The sequence below is a fragment of the Electrona antarctica genome (assembly GCF_951216825.1).
Source record: "Electrona antarctica genome assembly, chromosome: 22".
NCBI lineage: Eukaryota > Metazoa > Chordata > Actinopteri > Myctophiformes > Myctophidae > Electrona > Electrona antarctica.
The window spans coordinates 27,936,458-27,958,622 of NC_136805.1; the positions used below are offsets into that span (position 1 = coordinate 27,936,458).

Genomic DNA, 22,165 nt, shown 5'->3' on the forward strand with positions numbered 1-22,165 from the left:
GAGTCCAATAGGGTTTCCTGGCTGTAAGCAGTAATGATTAAAAGTAGGAACAATTAAAAGGAATTAGTATGAACAAAGACCAATGCAACTCATTGATTGGTTGCAATGAGTTGCATTGGTGTGGTTTTCCTTATAAACTGTTTTGTCCCGACCGACCCTTTGGTGTGGTTTGGTAGATTGGCTATTTGAACTATTTTAAAATGTTTCTCAAAATAGTAAAAAATGGCAAAGAACCACAAGGCTGCTGAGATGCTACGTAATAGGTGCTCCGTGTGCCTCTCTCGGTTTCTGTCTGCGTGACTGCGTACGTGTCATAGGTGCATAGGATTTGTTGACACATTGTGTGTTGGGCTTAATAAGATGTGCGCTTTAACTTAATGGTGCACATACGTGCATGTCTGTGTCTGTCTGTGTACATGCACGCTTGTGTGTGTCATAGGTTCACTGCATTGTTGTTGGTTGGTAATGGTTGCAAGTAGTTGCATGTTGCAAGGAGTTGAATCATTAGTGTGGAGTGGGCTTAAGAGATTCACAGCTTATTATGCTACAGTATACCGACGGAGAGCTTTCACCCGTTTGTGGCTGCCAGGGATGGTGGGTCTGATAGGTTATAATTTCACAGAAATAACATAATTGTTATTTCCTTGGCCTTCTGGCAAATGTACACCAAGTCTAAGCAATGCAAATTATGAGAAATGAAAAATAATGAAAAGTGCAGCAAGGAAAATTAACGAAAGGTTTGAGCAAGTAAGTAATAGTTGCCCCCTCCCCATCTCTCTAGATACAAGCATCAGATGGTGTCCAGCTGAGTGTCCCAGTGTCTGTGATGATAACAGTGTTGGACGCTAATGACAACACACCAACGTTTTCTAAAGTGTCCTATGAAGTTAACCTCTACACTGATATGACGCCTGGAGAAACTGTAATACAGGTAGGAACACACGCACGCGCGCCTCTGTTGCCTCTGTTGATGATATTCTGTTGCTTCCATAATGCATGCATGCCTGTGTGTGTGTGTGTGTGTGTGTGTGTGTGTGTGTGTGTGTGTGTGTGTGTGTGTGTGTGTGTGTGTGTGTGTGTGTGTGTGTGTGTGTGTGTGTGTGTGTGTGTGCGCGCACGCGCGTGCGTGCGTGCGTGCGTGCGTGTGTGTGTGCGTGTGTGTGTGTGTGTGTGTGTGTGTGTGTGCGTGCGTGTGTGTGTGTAACTTAACGTTTTCTTGTGTGTGCGTGTCCATGCAGCTGTCTGCAGTAGATGATGATGGCGGTCCCAACGGTGAGGTGACCTATCGGATCCTAGCGGGAGATCAGGGACACTTCCTCATGGACAACACGTAAATACTGTCATTCATTGCATCATTATATCGTGTTTTATACTAATTACTGCAGGGGATTGACTGTTCTCTTATTGATTATTAATGAGCCCGAGTCAACTGACTCATGTGCCTCAGTTGACTGATCTTTATTTAATGAATACGTTTTAATATTTGTGTGTGTGTGTGTGTGTGTGTGTGTGTGTGTGTGTGTGTGTGTGTGTGTGTGTGTGTGTGTGTGTGTGTGTGTGTGTGCGTGCGTGCGTGCGTGCGTGCTTGAGTGTGAGTGTGAGTGTGAGTGTGTGTGTGTGTGTGATTTTATATAGAAATATAGCTACATGAAATCATATATTCTAATAGTTGTTTTTATTTTATTGTTTTTAAGTCAAATACGCCTAAGTTCTGGGACTATCGGCTGAAATATTGTCCATATATGTGATTATAGTCATTAAAGCTAATTATGCCAATTATGAACATATTGCTCAAGTTTCTACATGGGACCTATACTAAACATTTCTAACATAAAACGTTGGTGTACTCAACATGTCCGGGTTCACATTCGGTCAAGTAGACTATTATGTTTATGCCATATATACAAAATGTACATAATAAATGTTACTTTGTCTTTCCAGCACCGGGGTCATCACCGTGGTAACGGAGGTTGAATTAACTATGGGAAGGATCTACGCTTTGACCGTGGAAGCCACAGATAATGGATCTGAACCTGATAGGAGGTATGTGACCTCGTCTGTCTCTTTTGTGTCTGTCTCCCGCTATACAGAGAACTTTCTGTGCCTGCTTTTGTGTGTGTGTGTGTGCGTGTGTGTGTGCGTGTGCGTGCGACGTGCGTGCGAGTGTGAGGTGGAATTTCCATCTTCACAGAGTGTTCAGACTCTTGTCATCTTTATGTATTTGTGTCACCACAGAGCACCCTAGTTTTTGGGTTCAGAAACACTGTGAAAGAGAGTTTTATATGTTTGTAACTAACAGAGAGAGCAAAAGTGAGCATAAGGTAACAGAGAGCAGAGTGGTAATGACACAGTGTCGACATTTGCCAATAAGCAGGAAGTAAATGACACAACATCTCAACACATTCAGCAAATTCATTTACTCCTATTCATTTAGAGTAGACCTATATCTTTGCCATTGCGATTCATTGTGAGCTTGTAGATCTGCTATTTATTTTAGTCAAAGGTTTGCCCCAGAATAGGGATGCTATACATCTGCTATTTATTTTAGTCAAAGGTTTGCCCCAGAATAGGGATACTATACGTGGGGGGGGGGGGGGGGGAAATAAAATAAATCCCACTGTAGCATGCAGAGAAACACCTGCCACATTATTTGAGACTGAATATCTGACCTCGTTTTTACAATTTGTTTTTCAATTCATCTCGCATTTGTATACCTGTACCTTTATAAGTGTGAACATGTGTTGCAACGTGACATAATTTTTAAAGCGGTTATAGAGGCGCCTGCATAGAAATGCAAGGACCTTGCGAGCATCTTCAAGGATTCCTCTTGTGTCATTCTCCATGGATGGAGTGCCATTATTGTAACATTTATGTTCCCAAGTGGTCAACACAGGCATCTTCTTGCAGAATAAGAGCAAGGGGGTGGATTTGAAGTTATGCTAAGAGCACTATGGAATGGCATGTGTTTCTCTTGGCCTGCTAAGCCCCTACATTGCCTAACCATGCTGTGCTTTCATCTGAGTTGCGGCTTGATGCCACACATGAAAAAGATGGCATTTCAGTTGATGAAATTGCTTCAAATGCTGTTGCCTAGTCTTGTCTCTGTTTCCAAACCTCATGTCTGTGTAATTATTGAAAGCAGAATCGTCCCTTGTGCAAGACATGTTTGTGTGCTCATTTTTGACTGAATGTCTTGAATGTGACCGTGCTATGATAATACACAACTTCAATTATTATTTCTGTGTGTGTACTGATTCAACAGTCAACGTGAAACATCACAGATTGTGTTGTGCTCCAGCAGGAGAATGGCAAATCCCCCAAAACGTCCCCAAATTGAATCATATTATGTAATTAAAGCTCTTAAAGAAACAGACAATACTGTCTATGCAATTGAAGAGATAGACTTTCTATCTTCTACAGTATCTCTTCCCCTCTCTCTCCTTTCCCTGTATCTCCTCAGATAATAATAAACAGCATTTGTCAAAACAGGAATTGCTCTCTGTCCGCTGATGCCCAGCTGCTGCCAGATCAATATGAGCAGTGAAACCTTGCAGATTGAGGTGCTTCCAGTGATGTCTTACTGTCTCCAATTTTCCCTAGACTCCCTTTTCCCTCTGGCTGATTATATCGTCGCTACCGTGGAGAAACCTCTTATCTCCATATTTTAACTTTTTTTTTTTTCTTTTTTCTTAAATGAATGCCCCACTTGATCATACTACAGTGTCACACAAAAGCATCGAATGTAGCAGGTCCACAAGCTCGAAGCGCGTTTTGAGCTTGTTTTTTGATTGATTGATAATTGTATTAGACAATAAAATGCAAACAGTACAGGGTACAGTGAAGCACAGCGTTGGTCCACCGAGTACCGAGCACCGAATAAAGACCTTGCAGTCTTGTTTCCATTCGGGTCCCATGCATTCATTCACAATAACAACAGTGACAACAAACAATTAAGATATCTCAAACACATTAAATGGGGGGGGGGGGGGGGGGGGGGGGGGGGTTAAAGAGGTAGGGCAATCACCTTCTCTCAGTTTTACCTGAAGACAGTCACAGGTGCATTTTCAGACCTTTTTTTAAAAGAAACCAGTGATTTGCTTGTAGTTGTGCTACCTTTGCTATTTATTTTATTTGAATCCTGAAAGGTTTTGGATATATGAGGTTTCCACCCGACAAAGATGATAAAACATACCATAGCATATCTCCCTACAGCTCGCCTTGTAAAGCTCACAGTCAGGACCCCAAATTGGCTGCCGCAGGTAGGCAGCAACATGAGTGACAATATATTTTAATAAGTGTGGATGGCAAGGACGAGACTATAAGTTCGGGTTCTTGCGATGAAGAAGCTGAAGATCCCTAGGGCTAAAAACGGTTGGAAACTAGAGTGGCTTATATCGGCTTTCTAAAACGTCTTCTTAAATTGTCAGGAGACTCAGGACAGACTAATAGATAGATATACAGAGAGATAGAGAGATCGATTGAGAGATGGAGAGGTAGAGAAATGGGAAGACAGACAAACTAAGTGATGGATGGATGGATGGATGGATGGGTGGGTGGGTGGGTGGATGGATGGATGGATGGATGGATGGGTGGATGGATGGATGGATGGATGGATGGATGGATACGCACTGTGGTTGAATGATACATAGATGGGCAGACAGATGTACTGTGATGTGTAGAAACTGTGCAGACCAATAGCAGTGTTTTACCGTTTCTTCACTTGTTTTTTGTGGTTCTCTGCATTTTGGTGTTTGTTTCCATGGGTCTTCTTTTGTCATCTTCTGTGGTGTTAAACTTTGGGCAAGGTTCCAACGGAAGGTTGTGGCCTCATTTGTAGATGTTTACCTAACTAATAAAAGTGTTTTCGCATGAGGCTTCTTCTCATGCCAAACAAAGTGGATTTTCTGATTGCGGTTCGTGCCCTAAAAGTCTCCTGTGTAGAAAGCACAGGGGTTGTAAAGAAAGTAGTTGTTTATATTCAAGGACGAAAACATTCACAATCTTAAAGCAGCTGATTTACCGAGACACCTAATGACTGGCGAGACATAGGTGTGTGTGTGTGTGTGTGTGTGTGTGTGTGTGTGTGTGTGTGTGTGTGTGTGTGTGTGTGTGTGTGTGTGTGTGTGTGTGTGTGGGTGGGTGGGTGGGTGTATGTGTGTAATAGTGGAAACAGCAGACATAATTATGTACACCTGCCAGATGGATAATAAATACTATGAAATTAATTTGAAATATGGCTCGAGGGATCTGAAAAGTAACAATGAAAAGTGACGAAGAGAGGAAGAGTTATGGGGTGGAGGGGGGCAGCTAGAGGCAGAACATGGAGAAAGCAAAGAAAAGGACAGAGAAAACAATGAAGAGCACCAAGCGAGAAGAAAAAGGAACAAGGAAGTGAAGGAACAGACGAATGAAATGCAGAAAGGGAGATGCAGAGTCAGTGGTGGAGGGAGAGAGAGAAGTAAGAGTGAAATAAACAAGAAAATGGACAAAATGTAATTGGTCTCGGCTACAACAGAGAGCTATTGAGCGGTGGCCAATCCCTTCGCCATCTGTTCCCGCCAGACCTCACCTGATCCATTTCTGTGAAACACACTCTTCCTGCATCAGTCCTCGATCTTTCTCACTCTTTATTTTACTCTCCCCCAATTCCCTCCCTTTATCCGTCATCTTCCTCTCTTCTTTGGCTCTTGTTCTTTCGCTCTCCTTCTTTCTCGCCCTTTATCAGTGCCCTTTCTGTGACTCTTTCTTTCACTCGCTCTCTCCTTCTCTCTTTCTTTCCCATCATGATTCAATACTCTTCCCCAGTCTTTCATTTGCTCGTCCTCTATTTTTCTCCCTTTATCCATTATTGCCTTGTCTTTTTTACACCCATGTCTTTATTTCCCTCTATCAGTGTCCTTTCTTTAAATCTCTCTCTCTCTCTCTCTCTCTCTCTCTCTCTCTCTCTCTCTCTCTCAACCTGTATGGGGGGGGAGGGGCTCAAATTAATGTACTGTAGTCCCCTTTCCTCTCTTCTCATGTGAAGACACAGTCTAATTGCATCAACTGCCCATTGTGGGAGTATGGGATTTATTTGTACTATCACTAGTAACGTTGGATGAAACTCACCCAAAGACCTGCCTCAGGGATGGGCATGTCTACCTACCACCTACCTACCTAACAAACCTACCTTCCACTACGTCATAGAATCTATGACGATAGATCATCCTGAAGGTGCCCAAGGACCCGCCCACCTCAGATCACCGTCCGCAACATTATGAAAATTACATGAATACAATTGTACGGGTGAAATTCACCCAGCGTTACTGTTCTAGGGTTACAAAAATAATACGTATTTTTAAATTAATTATTTGTTTTACTGGGAGCCGGTGAAGAGAAACGTTTTAGTTTTAGTTCAATACTCTGGCTGCAGCATTCGGAACAAGCTGACGTTTATGCAACACCTGCTTTGTCAGACCAGTAAAAAGTGCATTACAGTAATCAAGTCTACTAGCAATAAAAGCACAAAAAACAGCTTCTTGGAATCTGACTGTCAGGAAGCATCTAACTTTAGATGTAGTCCTTAGATGATAAAAGGCAGCCTTGGAGACATAAGTTCTGTGCTTCTGGAAGTTAGGATCGACATCCAAGATCACACCTTCACAGGTTTTACTGACAGAGCTGATAGCAAGGATTGAAACTGGTTCTTTAAACCTTTGGGACCCACTAAAAGAATCTCGGCTTTCTCATTGTTTATCTGTTAAATAATAAATAAAGAAGAAATAAAGAAAATAAAGTTTGGTCAGCAATCCCTGATATCACTATCAGCAATACTGATTTCTCCCTGAGTTGGCAATGGCAACAGCGTTAATGTGTAAAAACTAGTTTCTACCCACTTTTGCTTAAACTACCTTAAAACCGTGTCACTTACTGTACAGTACATTCAACAAGATGGTCAATTGGTACTACGGGGCCCAAAGTGTGGCAAGAAGTAACCATTACCCCACCACCACCAGCCTGAACCATTGATAAAAGGCAAAATGGAAACATTATTTCATTCTTTCCAAATTTTGACACTATCATCCGAATGTCACCGCAGAAACCAGGAAAGGTTATTCTAATCTTTAGCCCAATGTTCAATTTTAGGGAGCCTGTGCAAATTGTAGCCTCCTTATTCTTACAGAATCATAATCATCTTTACTGTCACATCACAGGTTTGCAGGTGTAAAACAGTCATTTTGATTAACAGTAACTGGAAGCTGACAGGATCGAGCAGCACATGGTGTCTTCTTCTGCTGCTAGCCCATCTGCCTCAAGGTTCAACGTGTTGTGCGTACAGAAATGCTCTTCTGCATACCTCGGTTGTAACGATTGGTAATTTCCCAGTCTGGCCATTCTCCTCTGAACTCCTTTTCACACACAGAACTGCCAATCAACCTGGTACGAATTTACCACGAAACATGTCTGTGGTGCCATAAGACACAAACAAGTATACACTTGTTTGTCTCCAAGTTGCTGTGAGGGGAACAGCTGGAGGGTCTGTATCATCATGTACCACTGAGAATGCTCTCTGTGTTTTATCTGCTTTGATTGTGTTCACAAGTTGAGGGTGAATCATTGTGGATCATGGGAAAACAAGTTAAAGTTGACATTCATTGTGGCTTTTCCTTCCAACTCGCTACTTGTGTGTATTTATTTGCCATTATAAGGCAGTCATTTTGCCAGAGGCCTTAACAGTTCTCCAAACACATCAATGGGTATCCGACAAATAAACTAAGACATTAAAGAAAAAAGAAATCACAAGCTGTTTACAAGATTGGAAATGCTTCTGTCAATTATAAGTAATTATGGTGACAAACTATTGTAGAGTAAGTAGTTGATTACAAATGTCAATGAATATCAGCTTGTTCAAGGCCAAAATGAGTTTGTCAGACTGTGTAATCTCAACTGTGGTTAGCAGCGGATAGCCTTAATTAAACAATACTCTTTTCCAAATGCAGTCCATCTCAGGCTTCCTTAGTATGGAACACAAACACTTAAGCAACACTCGATTCCCCATTCCTCCATTTCCCAGTTTTTCATGTGTTTATGAGGTGACTTCATTAGACCCCTTGGTGTGGTTGTTATCATGTGCAAACACCTTTGTATTTAGGGTTTCTTCCTGGAGGCTGAAACCTTGATAGTCAAACGAGCCAATGAAAAAAACAGTGATATAGTGACATCACAATATATTCCCCTCCCCAAACCCCTCCCCCTTTGTCATACAATAACAGCTGTGGGTGCAGATTCAGTTCAGGTGGAGCACCACCCATCACCACCCACCAGGCAAACCAGGCATACTTAATGAACTGGTGGGCGTGTCCACATAAAAACGTCATTTTAACAAATACTGTACACTTTTAAAAAAAAACATTATTCCTCCTTATATAATAATAATGCCTGATGATCATGTTTTATGGTGGAAAATAAATCACGGCACCCCATCTTTAACCTTAGTCATATTCCCTTTATCTGTACCCTGGGCCAGTACTATTCATTTGATCAATGGTTGCTTATGAGGCAAACCTTCAGGAAATACAGTAGCAGTTGCAACCGGTTGCAAAGTGAGCTTGATTAGCTATTTTCAGCAAAGAGGGAAAAAAGGAGCAGACCAAGTCAAGACCCCTGGCTGGCAGACCCCCAGTCAACAAAATATTTAGGGTTTAAGTCGTCCAATATGGCATTACATACTACTTAATGTATTCATACCTGGGATACTGTTTGTGGTTTGGGGGAAGGCACATTTCTTGTTCGCTAGCCTGACATATAAAATTATGGATACCATGGTGAAGCCTGGAATGACTCCATCCATTTAAAGATTTGAGAAAAACCTTGCTATGCTAATACTCCATTTATGATCATTAGACTCAGCAAGACCCCACAGAATTTTAGGGGTTACACATTATGCAGTATAACACCATATTAGTGCAGCCAAGATTTGCACATCTACAGGGCTCAATTTAAAATGAAAGAATGTATTCCAGGTTTATTAATGTTATCAAATAGGGCGGCTGTGGCTCAGGAGGTAATGCAGGTCGTCCAATGATCCATGGGTCGGCGGTTCGAATCCCGGCTCCTCCTGTCTACATGTCGAAGTGTCCTTGGGCAAGACACTGAACCCCAAATTGCTCCCGATGTGCTGGTTGGTACCTTGCATGGCTTCCGCTGCAATCGGTGTATGAATGTGTGTGTGAATGGGTGAATGTAATGCACAATCTATGTAAAGCGCCTTGGATAAAGGCGCTATATAAATGCACCATTTACCATTTACCAAATATGCCATTCTGAATTATGAGAGGCACAAGATTTACCAACATTTAAAGGTATGCCATCGGCTAGCCAAATGGTATTACCTCTGCATAGACGTTGGGTAATGCTAAAAAACATGCATTATATGCGGATAGCTGTGACTTAGTGGGCAAAGATAATCAACTTCAAAATCTTAAAAAAACGGTCAAAATGACCTCTCAGACATGCGTTAGACATGTGTTAAACACCGAGTTGTTGTTTTTCTCTTAACACCCTCTTTTGAAGCAATACTTTTAAACACATTCTAATTGATATCCTCAGAAGCCATTTCTGTTGCCAGCCAATAAACGGCCAAGGAAGAATTTCTTGCCTTGTTTGTTAGACAAATTATTAGTCGTGTGGAGGGGGGCTTCCAAGTGCTTCCAAGCATCAACATTCAATTAGCTTCCTTAACCATTCGAATTGAGCAGATAATTAAAAGGACCTGTATTCTTTTTCTCCATTATTTTGGCTTCATTCCTGCCTTGATTTATATTGGATTATAGACTTTATAGTCCCAGTGTTCATAATACAACCTGTTCAACATAGGACATAATAAAGGCAAACATTCCAGGGAGGCCACCTGGGAGGGTGCCTGAAATCAATAGTACCAACTTCCAAAAGTCCCATAGCTTGCATTTTAAGGACCCTTCCAGAGTAAACAAACAAAATGGAAAATTGACGCAATCAAAATAAAGTTTATAAAAACTCAATACAAGATAGAATGGTGATAAGTACTTTTGTGTAGAGAGGCGGCGACTCCCACTGCTGTTGAGTCAACACTGATATTGATGAGCTAAACACAGCACAGAGGGCTGCAAAAACAAACAGCGACTAGCTACTCCAAAGTAAAATAATAGACCGTTCACTCTCTCTTACACATGTCTTTCCCCCCATTATTCTCCCCTCCTCTGTTCCTGTCGTCACTCGCTCTCCTTCCTTCCAATACTGCCGCTCTCACCAATTATCCCCCTCCTCTCCTGACCTCCATCGCCCTCTCTTAACACAATCCTCTACCATTACCCTCCTGCCCTCCTTCGCACACAAACACTCCATCTTCTCTTCTTCTAACTCATTATTTTTCTCCTCTGTCCGTTCTCCTGCCTCCCTATCGGCTCTCTGCCTCTGTACCAGTGGTGCGAAGTAACTACATATTTACTCAAGCATTGAGTAAGTAAATAGGACTTCTTCCACCACTGCTCAGTACAGTACAAGTCCATTTAGTTTTCCTTTTTTAATAGGGCTTAACCACCTAACAATCTCTGGATTCTGGGCAAATAATAGCAAATGTTACTTTTCATAATCTAATATTTGTATTATTACCGTATCGGAGTCAAAAGAACACTGTGCAGTGCTCCAAAATAATGTGTGACTTTTCCACTGTCTGTGATTTGGTTTGGTCCAAAATCTCCAAATGTTCATGGACGCATCATGAACACAACAGTAATATATCTTAGTTGTAGTAATACTATATACTGTACATTTGTAGATCTTATGTGCCTTACTGTATGTCTGGCCTTTGTTAACCTGACTTATACTCCCTGACCCTATATACTTTATACTGGGCGCCCTCGTCACCAAAACAATTGCAGATATGCAAGCTCTTTTCGCCGAATGTTCCCCCCCCTCCAAAACTAGAGGAATGCTAGGGTTCATGTGATTACATGGTTAAAAGAGGAGAAGAGAGGGATGTTGGATGGTTAGAACAGTGGAAGATAGAAAGAGAAGGGATGGATGGATGGAGGGATGGATGGATGGAGGGATGGATGGAGGGAACAGTGGAAGATAGAAAGAGAAGGGATGGATGGATGGAGGGAACAGTGGAAGATAGAAAGAGAAGGGATGGATGGATGGAGGGAACAGTGGAAGATAGAAAGAGAAGGGATGGATGGATGGATGGATGGAACAGTGGAAGATAGAAAGAGAAGGGATGGATGGATGGATGGATGGAACAGTGGAAGATAGAAAGAGAAGGGATGGATGGATGGATGGAACAGTGGAAGATAGAAAGAGAAGGGATGGATGGATGGATGGAGGGAACAGTGGAATATAGAAAGAGAAGGGATGGATGGGTGGATGGATGGATGGATGGATGGAACAGTGGAAGATAGAAAGAGAAGGGATGGATGGATGGATGGAACAGTGGAAGATAGAAAGAAGGGATGGATGGATGGATGGAGGGAACAGTGGAAGATAGAAAGAGAAGGGATGGATGGATGGATGGATGGAACAGTGGAAGATAGAAAGAGAAGGGATGGATGGATGGATGGAACAGTGGAAGATAGAAAGAGAAGGGATGGATGGATGGATGGAACAGTGGAAGATAGAAAGAAGGGATGGATGGATGGATGGAGGGAACAGTGGAAGATAGAAAGAGAAGGGATGGATGGATGGATGGATGGAACAGTGGAAGATAGAAAGAGAAGGGATGGATGGATGGATGGAGGGAACAGTGGAAGATAGAAAGAGAAGGGATGGATGGATGGAGGGAACAGTGGAAGATAGAAAGAGAAGGGATGGATGGATGGAGGGAACAGTGGAAGATAGAAAGAGAAGGGATGGATGGATGGAGGGAACAGTGGAAGATAGAAAGAGAAGGGATGGATGGATGGAGGGAACAGTGGAAGATAGAAAGAGAAGGGATGGATGGATGGATGGATGGATGGAGGGAACAGTGGAATAAAGAAAGAGAATGGATGGCCAATAGTTCAGCGGTGCGTCCAGCCATCCTTTCCTTCCCGTGGAGGGAACATTGACACCTGCCTGGGCTGCAATGATGCACCTAGTACACCATGCACAGTGTACGGTGACTTATGATGCACACAAATGAAAGCAGTTCAACTCTGACCTGGTTCATGCTGACTGCAATTCTACATTAACGGCACGCACACGCACCCCCTAACATGATTTGTGTGTGTGTGTGTGTGTGTGTGCGTGTGTGTGTGTGTGTGTCTCCAGGTCTTCCATCACTACAGTCTACATAGAGGTGTTGCCCCCTAACAACCAGAGCCCACCCAGTTTCCCCCGGCAACATTACAATCTGGAGATCAGCGAGGCGATGAGAACTGGAGCTACACTGCTTAATCTGCAGGTCGGTCTCTCTCTCTCTCTCTCTCTCTCTCTCTCTCTCTAACCATATACGACAACCCATATTTTTCTGTGTGTGTGTGTGTGTGTGTGTGTGTGTGTGTGTGTGTGTGTGTGTGTGTGTGTGTGTGTGTGTGTGTGTGTGTGTGTGTGTGTGTGTGTGTGTGTGTGTGTGTGTGTGTGTGTGTGTGCGTGCGTGCGTGCGTGCACTTGTGCGTGCGTGCGTGCGTGCGTGCGTGCGTGCGTGCGTGCGTGCGTGCACTTGTGCGTGTAGGCAATGGATCGAGAAGGGGACCCAATCACCTACACCATCCAGAGTGGTGACCTGTTTCAACACTTTACTCTTACAGAAAAGTAAGTACTTGTTTCCTCTCTCAACATTGCAATTGAGGCTGTGATTCGATATTTTTTTATTGGCTAAGGAGCGAAATTAATTTAATCCCTTGTTTGAGCCGAATCTGGGTTGCATGTGGTTTGTTGAACTCCCTCTGATTGTGGACTTCATTGCCATTTTGGAAGTACCGTATTGTGCCGAATATAAGACAACTCTGATTATAATACGACCCCCATTTTTCAAGAGTAATTTGTGGAAAAAGAACATTGAATGTGAAATGTGACAGGTACAGCATGGGTATCTTGGTGGTGTAGCGAATCTTGTAGACCATGCAGGCCCATTGCAAGTTGCTGTATTCTGTCGTCAAATAAGCCATTCCAGCCTATCAAAATGGTCAGTGAGGTGGGTTCTGGGAGTAAGGCCAAGTAGTAGCCTGACTAGTTTGTTTTGGGAAGTCTGGAGCCTTGTTTTAAGGGCCTTTGAGGTGCTGTGGTACCAAGAGGTGCATGCATAGTCAAAGAAATCTTGTATGAGGGCTCCTGTTAGGGTCTTCAAGGTGTTTTTGTTGACCAGTGAGGAGATCGTGTACAGGAATCTTGTTCTTTCTTACATTGGTGGCCATTGGTGGCCATTTTATCACAGGTAGGTAATGTCATCTTTTCGTGTGATAATATTGTCACCCACTATTTATCAGCGAGCCAGGTGCAGATTCTACCGAGTTCAGAGCTGAGGGCCTTTTCAAACCTGCAGTTTATTTAGCTTCCAAAGACATTTCATATTGACATTTGCCAGCCGAGATAAAAACTTAAAGATGTAGTGAAAAATAAGTTTTTCACACTTTTAGACCATATCCGTGGTCATCATATGACCTAACAATGGATGCCAAAACAATGGGAAAATGTTCACTTTTGTGTCTTTTTATATCGAAAGCCCAGAAAAATCTAATTTTAATTACTTCCTGTGAAAATGTGATGTGTGATGATGTGTAGAGGTACACATGAAGCTTGATTAAATTCACCTGTTTAATTCCCATACTGTATCTGCACGTCCGTCCAAACACAGCTGCTACTGATTACAGAAATCCTCCGTTTTTAATACCATTCAAGATGACATCCAGACAGTGTGTTACTCCGTTTAAACTTCAGCAACACGTGCGAGCGTGCGTGCATGTGTGCGCATTCATGCACACTATCTCTGAGAACATTGTGTCACTATCATGTTCCTGTGAGCCCATCAAAGCATCCCTAGAATGCAGATGTGAAGGGCTTTAAAAATCATTCATGCTGGAAACATCAAACGTCCAGATTGGTTGAAGCTCAAGTTTTAATCATCTCTCTGTCACTCTCTATCTACTGTATCTCTTTCTATCTTACTCTCTCTCCCTCTCTGTTGTTTCTCTGTCGTTCACTCCACTCACTTTAGTGTGTTTAGATCATTGCTTTCTTCTCTCTGCTCTCTTTCCCTCACTTTGAAGTTCCGTTCGCTGCAACACTTCTCTGCTCCCCTCCCCTCCTGTTTGTTTCAGGGGAGGGGAGGGCGTCTTGTGTGTAGTGTCTGTCGGAACATGGCACCATCATAACAGATCTAAAGTAGCCTTTCCTTCTGCATACTACGAACAAACAAGAAAACTATCACGGATTGTATCGTCCCTCTGTGAACTCGGCGAGGGGCGGTGGACGGTTATTTTTGATGATGATGATCGGTCAGATGAAACTGTAAATACGCGCTGGTGTGGAACTGGAGGGGCACAGCAACACCACCGTCCCTCGGCGAACTTGGCTAGCCGAGTTGGAACGATACACAGTGACAGACACGTACATAGATGGATAAATAATGACAATGTGTCTTTGCATCATTTCATCTGCCCGTCTGGCGTCTGCCCGATCCGTCATCATCATCATCATCATCATAAAAAATAAACAAAACAGTAGTAACGTAGCCCCAATATGTTCCCTCAGTCCCTATGCTCATTCTGTAGCTCATTCAAAAGCCAATTACAGACGAAGGGTAGATGGGATAAATGTGTACTTTTTTCTTCGTAAAGGTAGACATTCAGGGCTTTCATTCGGTGTATAGTATGTATAGGATATTTTTTGTGTTCATTTTTATATCTGCCTGTCAACGTCTGACATAAAACGGCCCCTAACTCGGCTTTCTGTTCAAGAAGAGCACGTTACTACAAAAGCAGGTGTTACATAAAGGTAAATATCTCCAGAATGTAAGATGGTAAAATCATTTTTTTTAATTGGAGTGGACAAATTAAGCTTTCTTTTGAGGTATGCGGTGTGCTTCTCGCTATAAGAGAACATTTGCTGTCGGCCTTGGAAAAGGTTGGTCCACCAATGCTAGCAGCAGTAGCATCAGAGCTTCCAGGCTGAGGAAATCGTTAGCAAGCTTTGTGTTAACAAAAGCATTACAAGTAGCAGGTCCGCAAGCTCAAAACATCTCGATCTGATACTTTTGATATTTTCTAAACTTGAATAGAGGGTATGCACATGAATGAAGTGAGTGGCAAATCGAGTGGCAAAGTGAGTTTAACGTTGTTTAAAGTCGTTTACAGTAATGCAATCAGATAGGACTTTTTTGTTTGGATGTATGGGCTGTCAAGGCCACTCAGTAGGCGTTCCCGCATAATTTCCGGGTATAATGATGATGTCATGCAGCGCATACTCTCTATACTGAAAAGTAACGGTTTTGGACATAGGAGGTTTCCACCCGTCAGAGACGTTATACACCTAGTATGCACGCATATTACTGAGCCTCTGAATGGATTACGGAGCATTGTGGGACAGCCACATACCGTCTTTGAAGAGGTTTTGATTGTGTGACATTACACCAGGCAAACACCCTCTTTTTAGTCAAAGCAGTTTTCAGTGAGTGCTCATCTGAAAACCAGATTTTGGTTGTAAAAAAAACATGTATGCAGAGCTATGCAGAGTGCAAGACACCACCAGAGTTTCCATGGTTAAGCTTAAAATATAATGGTAATAATATTAATCTTTATTCAAAGGATATTTGTCTTCACAGTCTATTCAAACACCCACATCAAAAACAACACATAGCACATGACACCAAGACAATACAAACAACGTTGGTCCCCCCTGTACAGAACAATCCTATCGGCGGGGGCCGGGGCAGATGGTTTAATGCCGCGATGGCTGAGGGAACAAAACTCCTACTAAAACTGATCTTTTTCCATGGCAAGTTTCTGTATCTTTGTCCAGATGGCATGAGGTTAAAGAAGCGATACAGGGGGTGATCAGTATCATTAATTTCAAATTAATGAATAATTTGAAAGTGCTAGCCGTGTGATGGCCTTATTTATTATTCATTTCAGAAAGTGTGTGTGTAGGAAGTCTGATGATCTTAGAAGCAATGAAAAGTTTGTTTCTGTTAGGCATGGACAGTATAGTGTAGAAAAATGCAGAACAGTACAACAGAACAGGATAAATAATGCTTTTGTACAATAATAGCAGAAGATGAGGAGCAAGATAATGATCTTAACTCACGGATTACATGGAGTCTTTGCTGAAAACGTGACTGGATAGATGTAGTGGTAGTTGGCTTTTAAAGGTAGTCGTGATTGTACCATATAAAGGATAGAGGGCGGACTGTCCCGGCCCCTGCTATTCATTTCGATGGAAGTTGCTCAGTGGCGTTTTGAAGCATCCGGAAGAACGGTCTACTTCCGCATTTTTTCGATTTGGGCACCAAAATTTGGTGCCCAAAATGCGGAAGTGCAAATGAGCGATCCATGTTAAACCCCATCGGCACGGGGTTTCCTCGTCATAATTGCACGGGTCCGCCTGTAGTCCCTGTTCTGACCAATAGGGCCGAGCGCTTCAACGTTGGAGAGCTTCCCTGGGGGCTTGGGATTGTACATACAGTACTTCCAGTTCCTTGTATTGTACAGTATGTACTGTATGTATGTATAATTATCCACTTAAACCACACATGGGAACCCGGCTTCCCATAGCCAGGTACACAGCTGTTCAGAGGTCAATAAATCAATACAGACTAAATCAAACTACAATTTCAATGTTGATTCTGTTCCAGGGGCCCTACAGCATATATAATCAGCTGCTATTGTATTTTATATCCATCCATTAGTCTAATTTATAAGCATTTAAAAAAATGGTGTGTAATATTTACTTAAAGGACTACTTCACCACTTTTCAACATCTCTTCATATAATTGGTCCTCACTAATGTTCATGATAAAACACCACCATTTTTTTCCTACTCAGTCTGTGTCTCATAGGAGGGCTTTGGGCAGTTCGGACACCCGTCCACCAGTGACATCATCATTAGGCAGATTTTTTTTTAAACAAGATTTGTTTTAAAATATATTTAGATTTTTATTATCGTGAGAACGATGGCTTCAACTTTTGCATTGCAACTATTCAGGAAAAGAAAGCCTGCCGTTTCTATTAGCTTGGATTCACCATCGATGATGTCACTGGTGGACGGGTTTCTGAACTGCCCAAAGCCTTCCTATGAGACACAGACTGAGTAGGAAAAAATGGTGGTATTTTATCATGAACATTAGTTAGGACCAATTATAGGAAGAGAAGTTGAAAAGTGGTGAAGTGGTCCTTTAAGAACAACCAACATTCAAACTCTGGTAGAAACACTTTCCAGTAAGCTAGCCGAACAAATCAAAACGAAGAGGAGATTCTGCTCTTTCAAATAAGACCAACCTCGATGCGACGTATGCATTCTTGAAATTCCTTTCTTGGGTCTTCAGATGAAAACCAAGCTGATAGACAGTGGGACACGTCCAATCACTGCTGTGGGAACACTGCCACTTCCATCCCATTGGACGACAAAGTATTTGGGCTGAGTCAAGTGTGGTTGTGATGGATCAATTCTATATGCCTATTGCCTAGAGCTTTCCAAGGGTGGGTGATTATGTAGTCATAGCCCAAAGGATGGTCAAATTAGGTCAGTGCGTAGCGTACCAGCACCAGCTGATTAGACTCAAGGGCTTTGATTACGCACTGGCTGTGATGCAGCAGGCATACAACTGCAGTACACACTACACACACAGGCTATTCCTCTCTCTGCATCATTTGTTGAATGTTTTATGCACACATATCTTATTTGGCGATTTATTGTTTTACAAACATAAAACCGATTTTGGAGTAGAAAATGCTCCACTTGGAGATAAAATGATGATATTTTGTTTCTTCTATTTATACAGTGCACAATGGTAGAATATACAAATGACTATATATTATGGGGAAAGGCTTCAGAGTGTATCATTTTCCTTCTGTAATGGGAATCAATTTGAATTGACAAGATCCCCTGTTTCGAGGAAAAATAACAATAATTGGCACACGTTGGGCACATTATCTATTCAAATGGCTAAACTTTAAAGTCTGTCTAGTACAACTCTGTCTAAAATGGCTGTGAAATTGTTGTGCTTCAGTTCTATGACACCACATTTAGAGGAGCTGCAGTTCAGTGGCCTGCTTGTAATTGATATATAGTGATGTTATTCTCATTCAAATTGAAGTTTTGTTTAGGCAGGAGGTAAACAAAATCATAATTTCTGATGTGCTATATCTGCTGTCACTCTGTCCTGGTGGAGGCAACCACTAAACTTCCACTTGATATTCATTTTACAAGGGGTCACCTTAGGTGTAATCGTGTTGTCAATGCATAGGTGACTTAGCCTGGCTAATAAGCCAGACCGAATCAGCCGTTGGCAAAAAGAAATTGCCTGCCAGCGGATTACGGTCTGGAGAGGCTCAATTGTACGGTGTAGGAAATGGCCTACACCAGAGAACTGGTGTGGCCAATCGGGACACGGTATGTAATATGGGCGGGCTTTGGTACAGTGACGTTCAATGCTTGAGACCTTTGACTGACAGTAGCTCTGACCAATTGCGTCAAAGAGAAAATGTTTGAATCCGCCCCCCGGGAAACAAGATCCATACACAGCATCTCCAGACTCAAATACCACACGACACTGTGATTTGAGTCTGGCTTATTAGCCAGGCTATAGGTGACTCATCTATGCATTGACAACACGATTGTACATCTAGGCCCTGTAGTTATGGACTTATAACTGATTTAGTTTTGGCATGTAATATCAGGCGAACTTTAAATAAATATATTTATATAATATTATGGATGTTGCACAATTGTACCTGTGCTACTGCTACACAATAGCAGATCTATACTTCACACTACTGGCACCTGCACATTTTGTATGGGCGAGAGCGCACAGAAAGAGTGCAACGCTTCTGGGCTAGACTTTGTTGTCATCTGGCAATCTAATTCGCTATTCAAGGGCATCAGAATAATGTGTCCCAGGACACACACACACACACAATATCTATGCATGTCATATAGCTTAGTGCTGTAGTGCTTGCCATGAAACTTAATGATCAGCAAAGATGAACCCCTCATGTTATTGCTGACCACATGGCATATTTCCTCAGGCATCACCCAGAGGGTAACTTTCCATTTGCACACAACTTATTTTAAAAAATCAAATTGACAGATTGCCATGAATCTCTCCGAGTGCATTCGTGTTCCCTGGAAGTGAAATATATACTTTGCACACAATACGTCTCATAATCTGGGCGTTACATTAATTAAACATATCAGCCTTTAAGGCTTTGCAATGCCAGGCCCATATCGTCAGTTCTATCGTACACTCATCCCTCTCTGCCCATGGAAGAGGCAGTCCGACATTGATTGCCTTGGAATAAAATCATTATTACTTATTTGATGCATTTCATTGTCACTCACATATTGCTTTAAGAACTTTAAATTACAGCAATCGCTTGAATGGTCTGGTGTGGTTATTGCGAACGCAGATCAAACAACATTATATTATATAACCATTTATTGACACAAGGAATTAACAGTCCACTTTTGTGGATTGCTGTACAATTACATTCACAATCACTTAATTCAGAAGTGCTGGTGTTCAGCTCTGTCAGAACTTTGGATCATAAGCTATAGCTTTTGATTGCCTTTGAATAATTTGATACACAGAAGAATCACCCACATTACTACTGATTATAGAGAATGTTATATCATTCCGTTCTTTATTTCCTGTGCAATGGATTAATAAAACTAAATTGTGTGGTTTGGAGTGAATTAGTCTTGATTCACATTCACATGGAGAAGACTGGATCATCACCTAGATCTGCATAAATGGAGCTGGCCAGCAACTCTACATTTGACCTCACGGACACACCAATATGATCTGACCTCATCAAACCCTTAGATCTCCATATATGGAGCTGACCTGTTCTGACATTCCATATGTTGATCCTTCTCCACCCGTCCTTCCTCTTCTCCCTTTTGAGTTTTGACTGATACCTGTCCATTCAAACTCTAGTCTAGCCCGCCCCAAAGTCATTAGCGCAGCCACGCCCGGCAGCCGCCGGAAACTAGAGTTCCCAACAGGCCCAAAAATGAAGGCCCGACCCTACCTGGGCCCTAACTGGGCTGGCCCAAGGCCCCGCCTGGCCTTACTAACTCTTTTATTGCCACGCTAGGTGGCAGCAGAGTGTAGGTAATCCTTGCCGGGAAGTCTCTGGTTTCTATAATCCAGAATTAATAGTATTTTATTTACCGTCCGTTAGCTGTTTTTAGCATCCATCACTAGCCACCAAAGGGTCCCATGTTGTGATGTCATCGAATATCCCAAATCTCGGCGCACACGCGTATACGCACGCAATCTTTAGGGCTCAGATTGAGATATAAAGGACGATGTTTAGATCTTAATACACATTAATCCGACCTCGCGATTAGTAAACTAATGTTTACATCGGCAGATCACGGCCCGGAGTGAAGCTATGAAATGGAAGGTTATGACTTCCGGTTCAACGGGCAGGTTCACGGCTCTCTAAAGAGTCTCATTTTGGTGCATTATGCTGGCACTGGCTCCTGAGTGGAGCCACCTGGTGGCTTTCCTTTGCATGGGCACGATCAGGGCCCTGGTTGCTTCACTCCTCACATACACAGTATATAGCTGCCAGTATCCAGTCTGCACGCAACAAGAATGCCTCACCCACCATCGAAGAAGAGAAAGATACTTTGTTCAAAGCTAACTTTTTAGTTTCAGCTGCTATAATTCAAGGCATTCAAGATTTCATTCAAGATTCAAGATTTACAAAGACTAAAACTAAGCTAAGAACTTTTCAACAAACATGTTTCTTACTAGTTATACACCCATAAACCTAACCATAATTAATCACACATTGAAATAAACATGACGTCATTAAAATAGCTCTCCGCACACAAAAAATTTAATCATAATTACAACCCTGGGCACGATACCATTTTAACGTATAGCGCAACTAGTACACACTCATCAACCACACCTCCAGGCACAAATAATGCAGTTGGCATGATGTCTAATGGGTAATGCTGCCGCACAATATCGTTGCCAGCTGCCTTGTGTGTAATTAACGGAATATCAGGTAGTGCCAAGGGATAGCGCCGGGCGCACGATAAGGCACTTTCTATTATTTTTACATCCATAACTTTCTCTTTCTCTCTCTCTCTCTCTCTCTCTAATGTAGATAGAATCTATCCCCTGGATCAGAAATACATATTTAATGAGCAATTAATGAATACATCCCTAAAGCCCTTTACTGTGTGTGTGTGTGTGTGTGTGTGTGTGTGTGTGTGTGTGTGTGTGTGTGTGTGTGTGTGTGTGTGTGTGTGTGTGTGTGTGTGTGTGTGTGTGTGTGTGTGTGTGTGTGTGTGTTGTGCGTGTGTGCGTGCGTGCGTGTGTTTGTGCGCACGTGCGTGCGAGTATGTGCGTGCATGCACGCATACGTGTGATTGAATCAGCCCGCCAGTGATTAGAAGATTCCAAGATTGAACATCCATTGTACATGTGCGCGCACGCACGCACGCACGCACGCACGCACGCACGCACGCACGCACGCACGCACGCACGCACGCACGCACGCACGCACGCACGCACGCACGCACGCACGCACGCACACACACATAGTATATGTTCACATGCAGGCTCTCAGACACAAAACGCACAATATGCCACACAATACACAAATGAAAAGTAATGCCAAGGATTTGTGTGATTTTTTTTTAAAAATGCAAATGCCACCCACTCTTCTCATTTTACTCTCATCTCTCTCTCTCTCTCTCTCTCTCTCTCCCTCAGTCTCTCCCTCAGTGTGTGTGTGTGTGTGTGTGTGTGTGTGTGTGTGTGTGTGTGTGTGTGTGTGTGTGTGTGTGTGTGTGCATGACCTGAGTTGTACTTTTTTATAATAGTAAATAACGGCTTTGCAATATCCTGAATTCTGCACATACATGCACACACACCTAATGAGGTCGCCAATGCTCACACCAAACTGCACGTCTCAAATGATGTCTACATCATGAAAGCAGCTGAAAAGGCACGCGTCCCTGTTATTGTGTAACTCTTACATCCATAAATAAA

At 42.5% G+C, this 22,165-nt stretch overlaps 1 protein-coding gene across 1 annotated transcript in view; it reads left to right on the top strand.

Annotated features, from left to right (window-relative positions):
• The window catches only part of LOC306915776 (protocadherin-15-like), a gene marked incomplete at its 5' end in the record, with an annotated part of 193,042 nt that overhangs the window by 71,838 nt on the left and 99,039 nt on the right, over window positions 1–22,165 (top strand). The window contains 5 exon segments of the mRNA XM_079493389.1: window positions 782–931; window positions 1,239–1,330; window positions 1,942–2,043; window positions 12,265–12,397; window positions 12,668–12,747. Of these exon segments, the coding sequence (XP_079349515.1) occupies window positions 782–931; window positions 1,239–1,330; window positions 1,942–2,043; window positions 12,265–12,397; window positions 12,668–12,747 (557 nt within the window).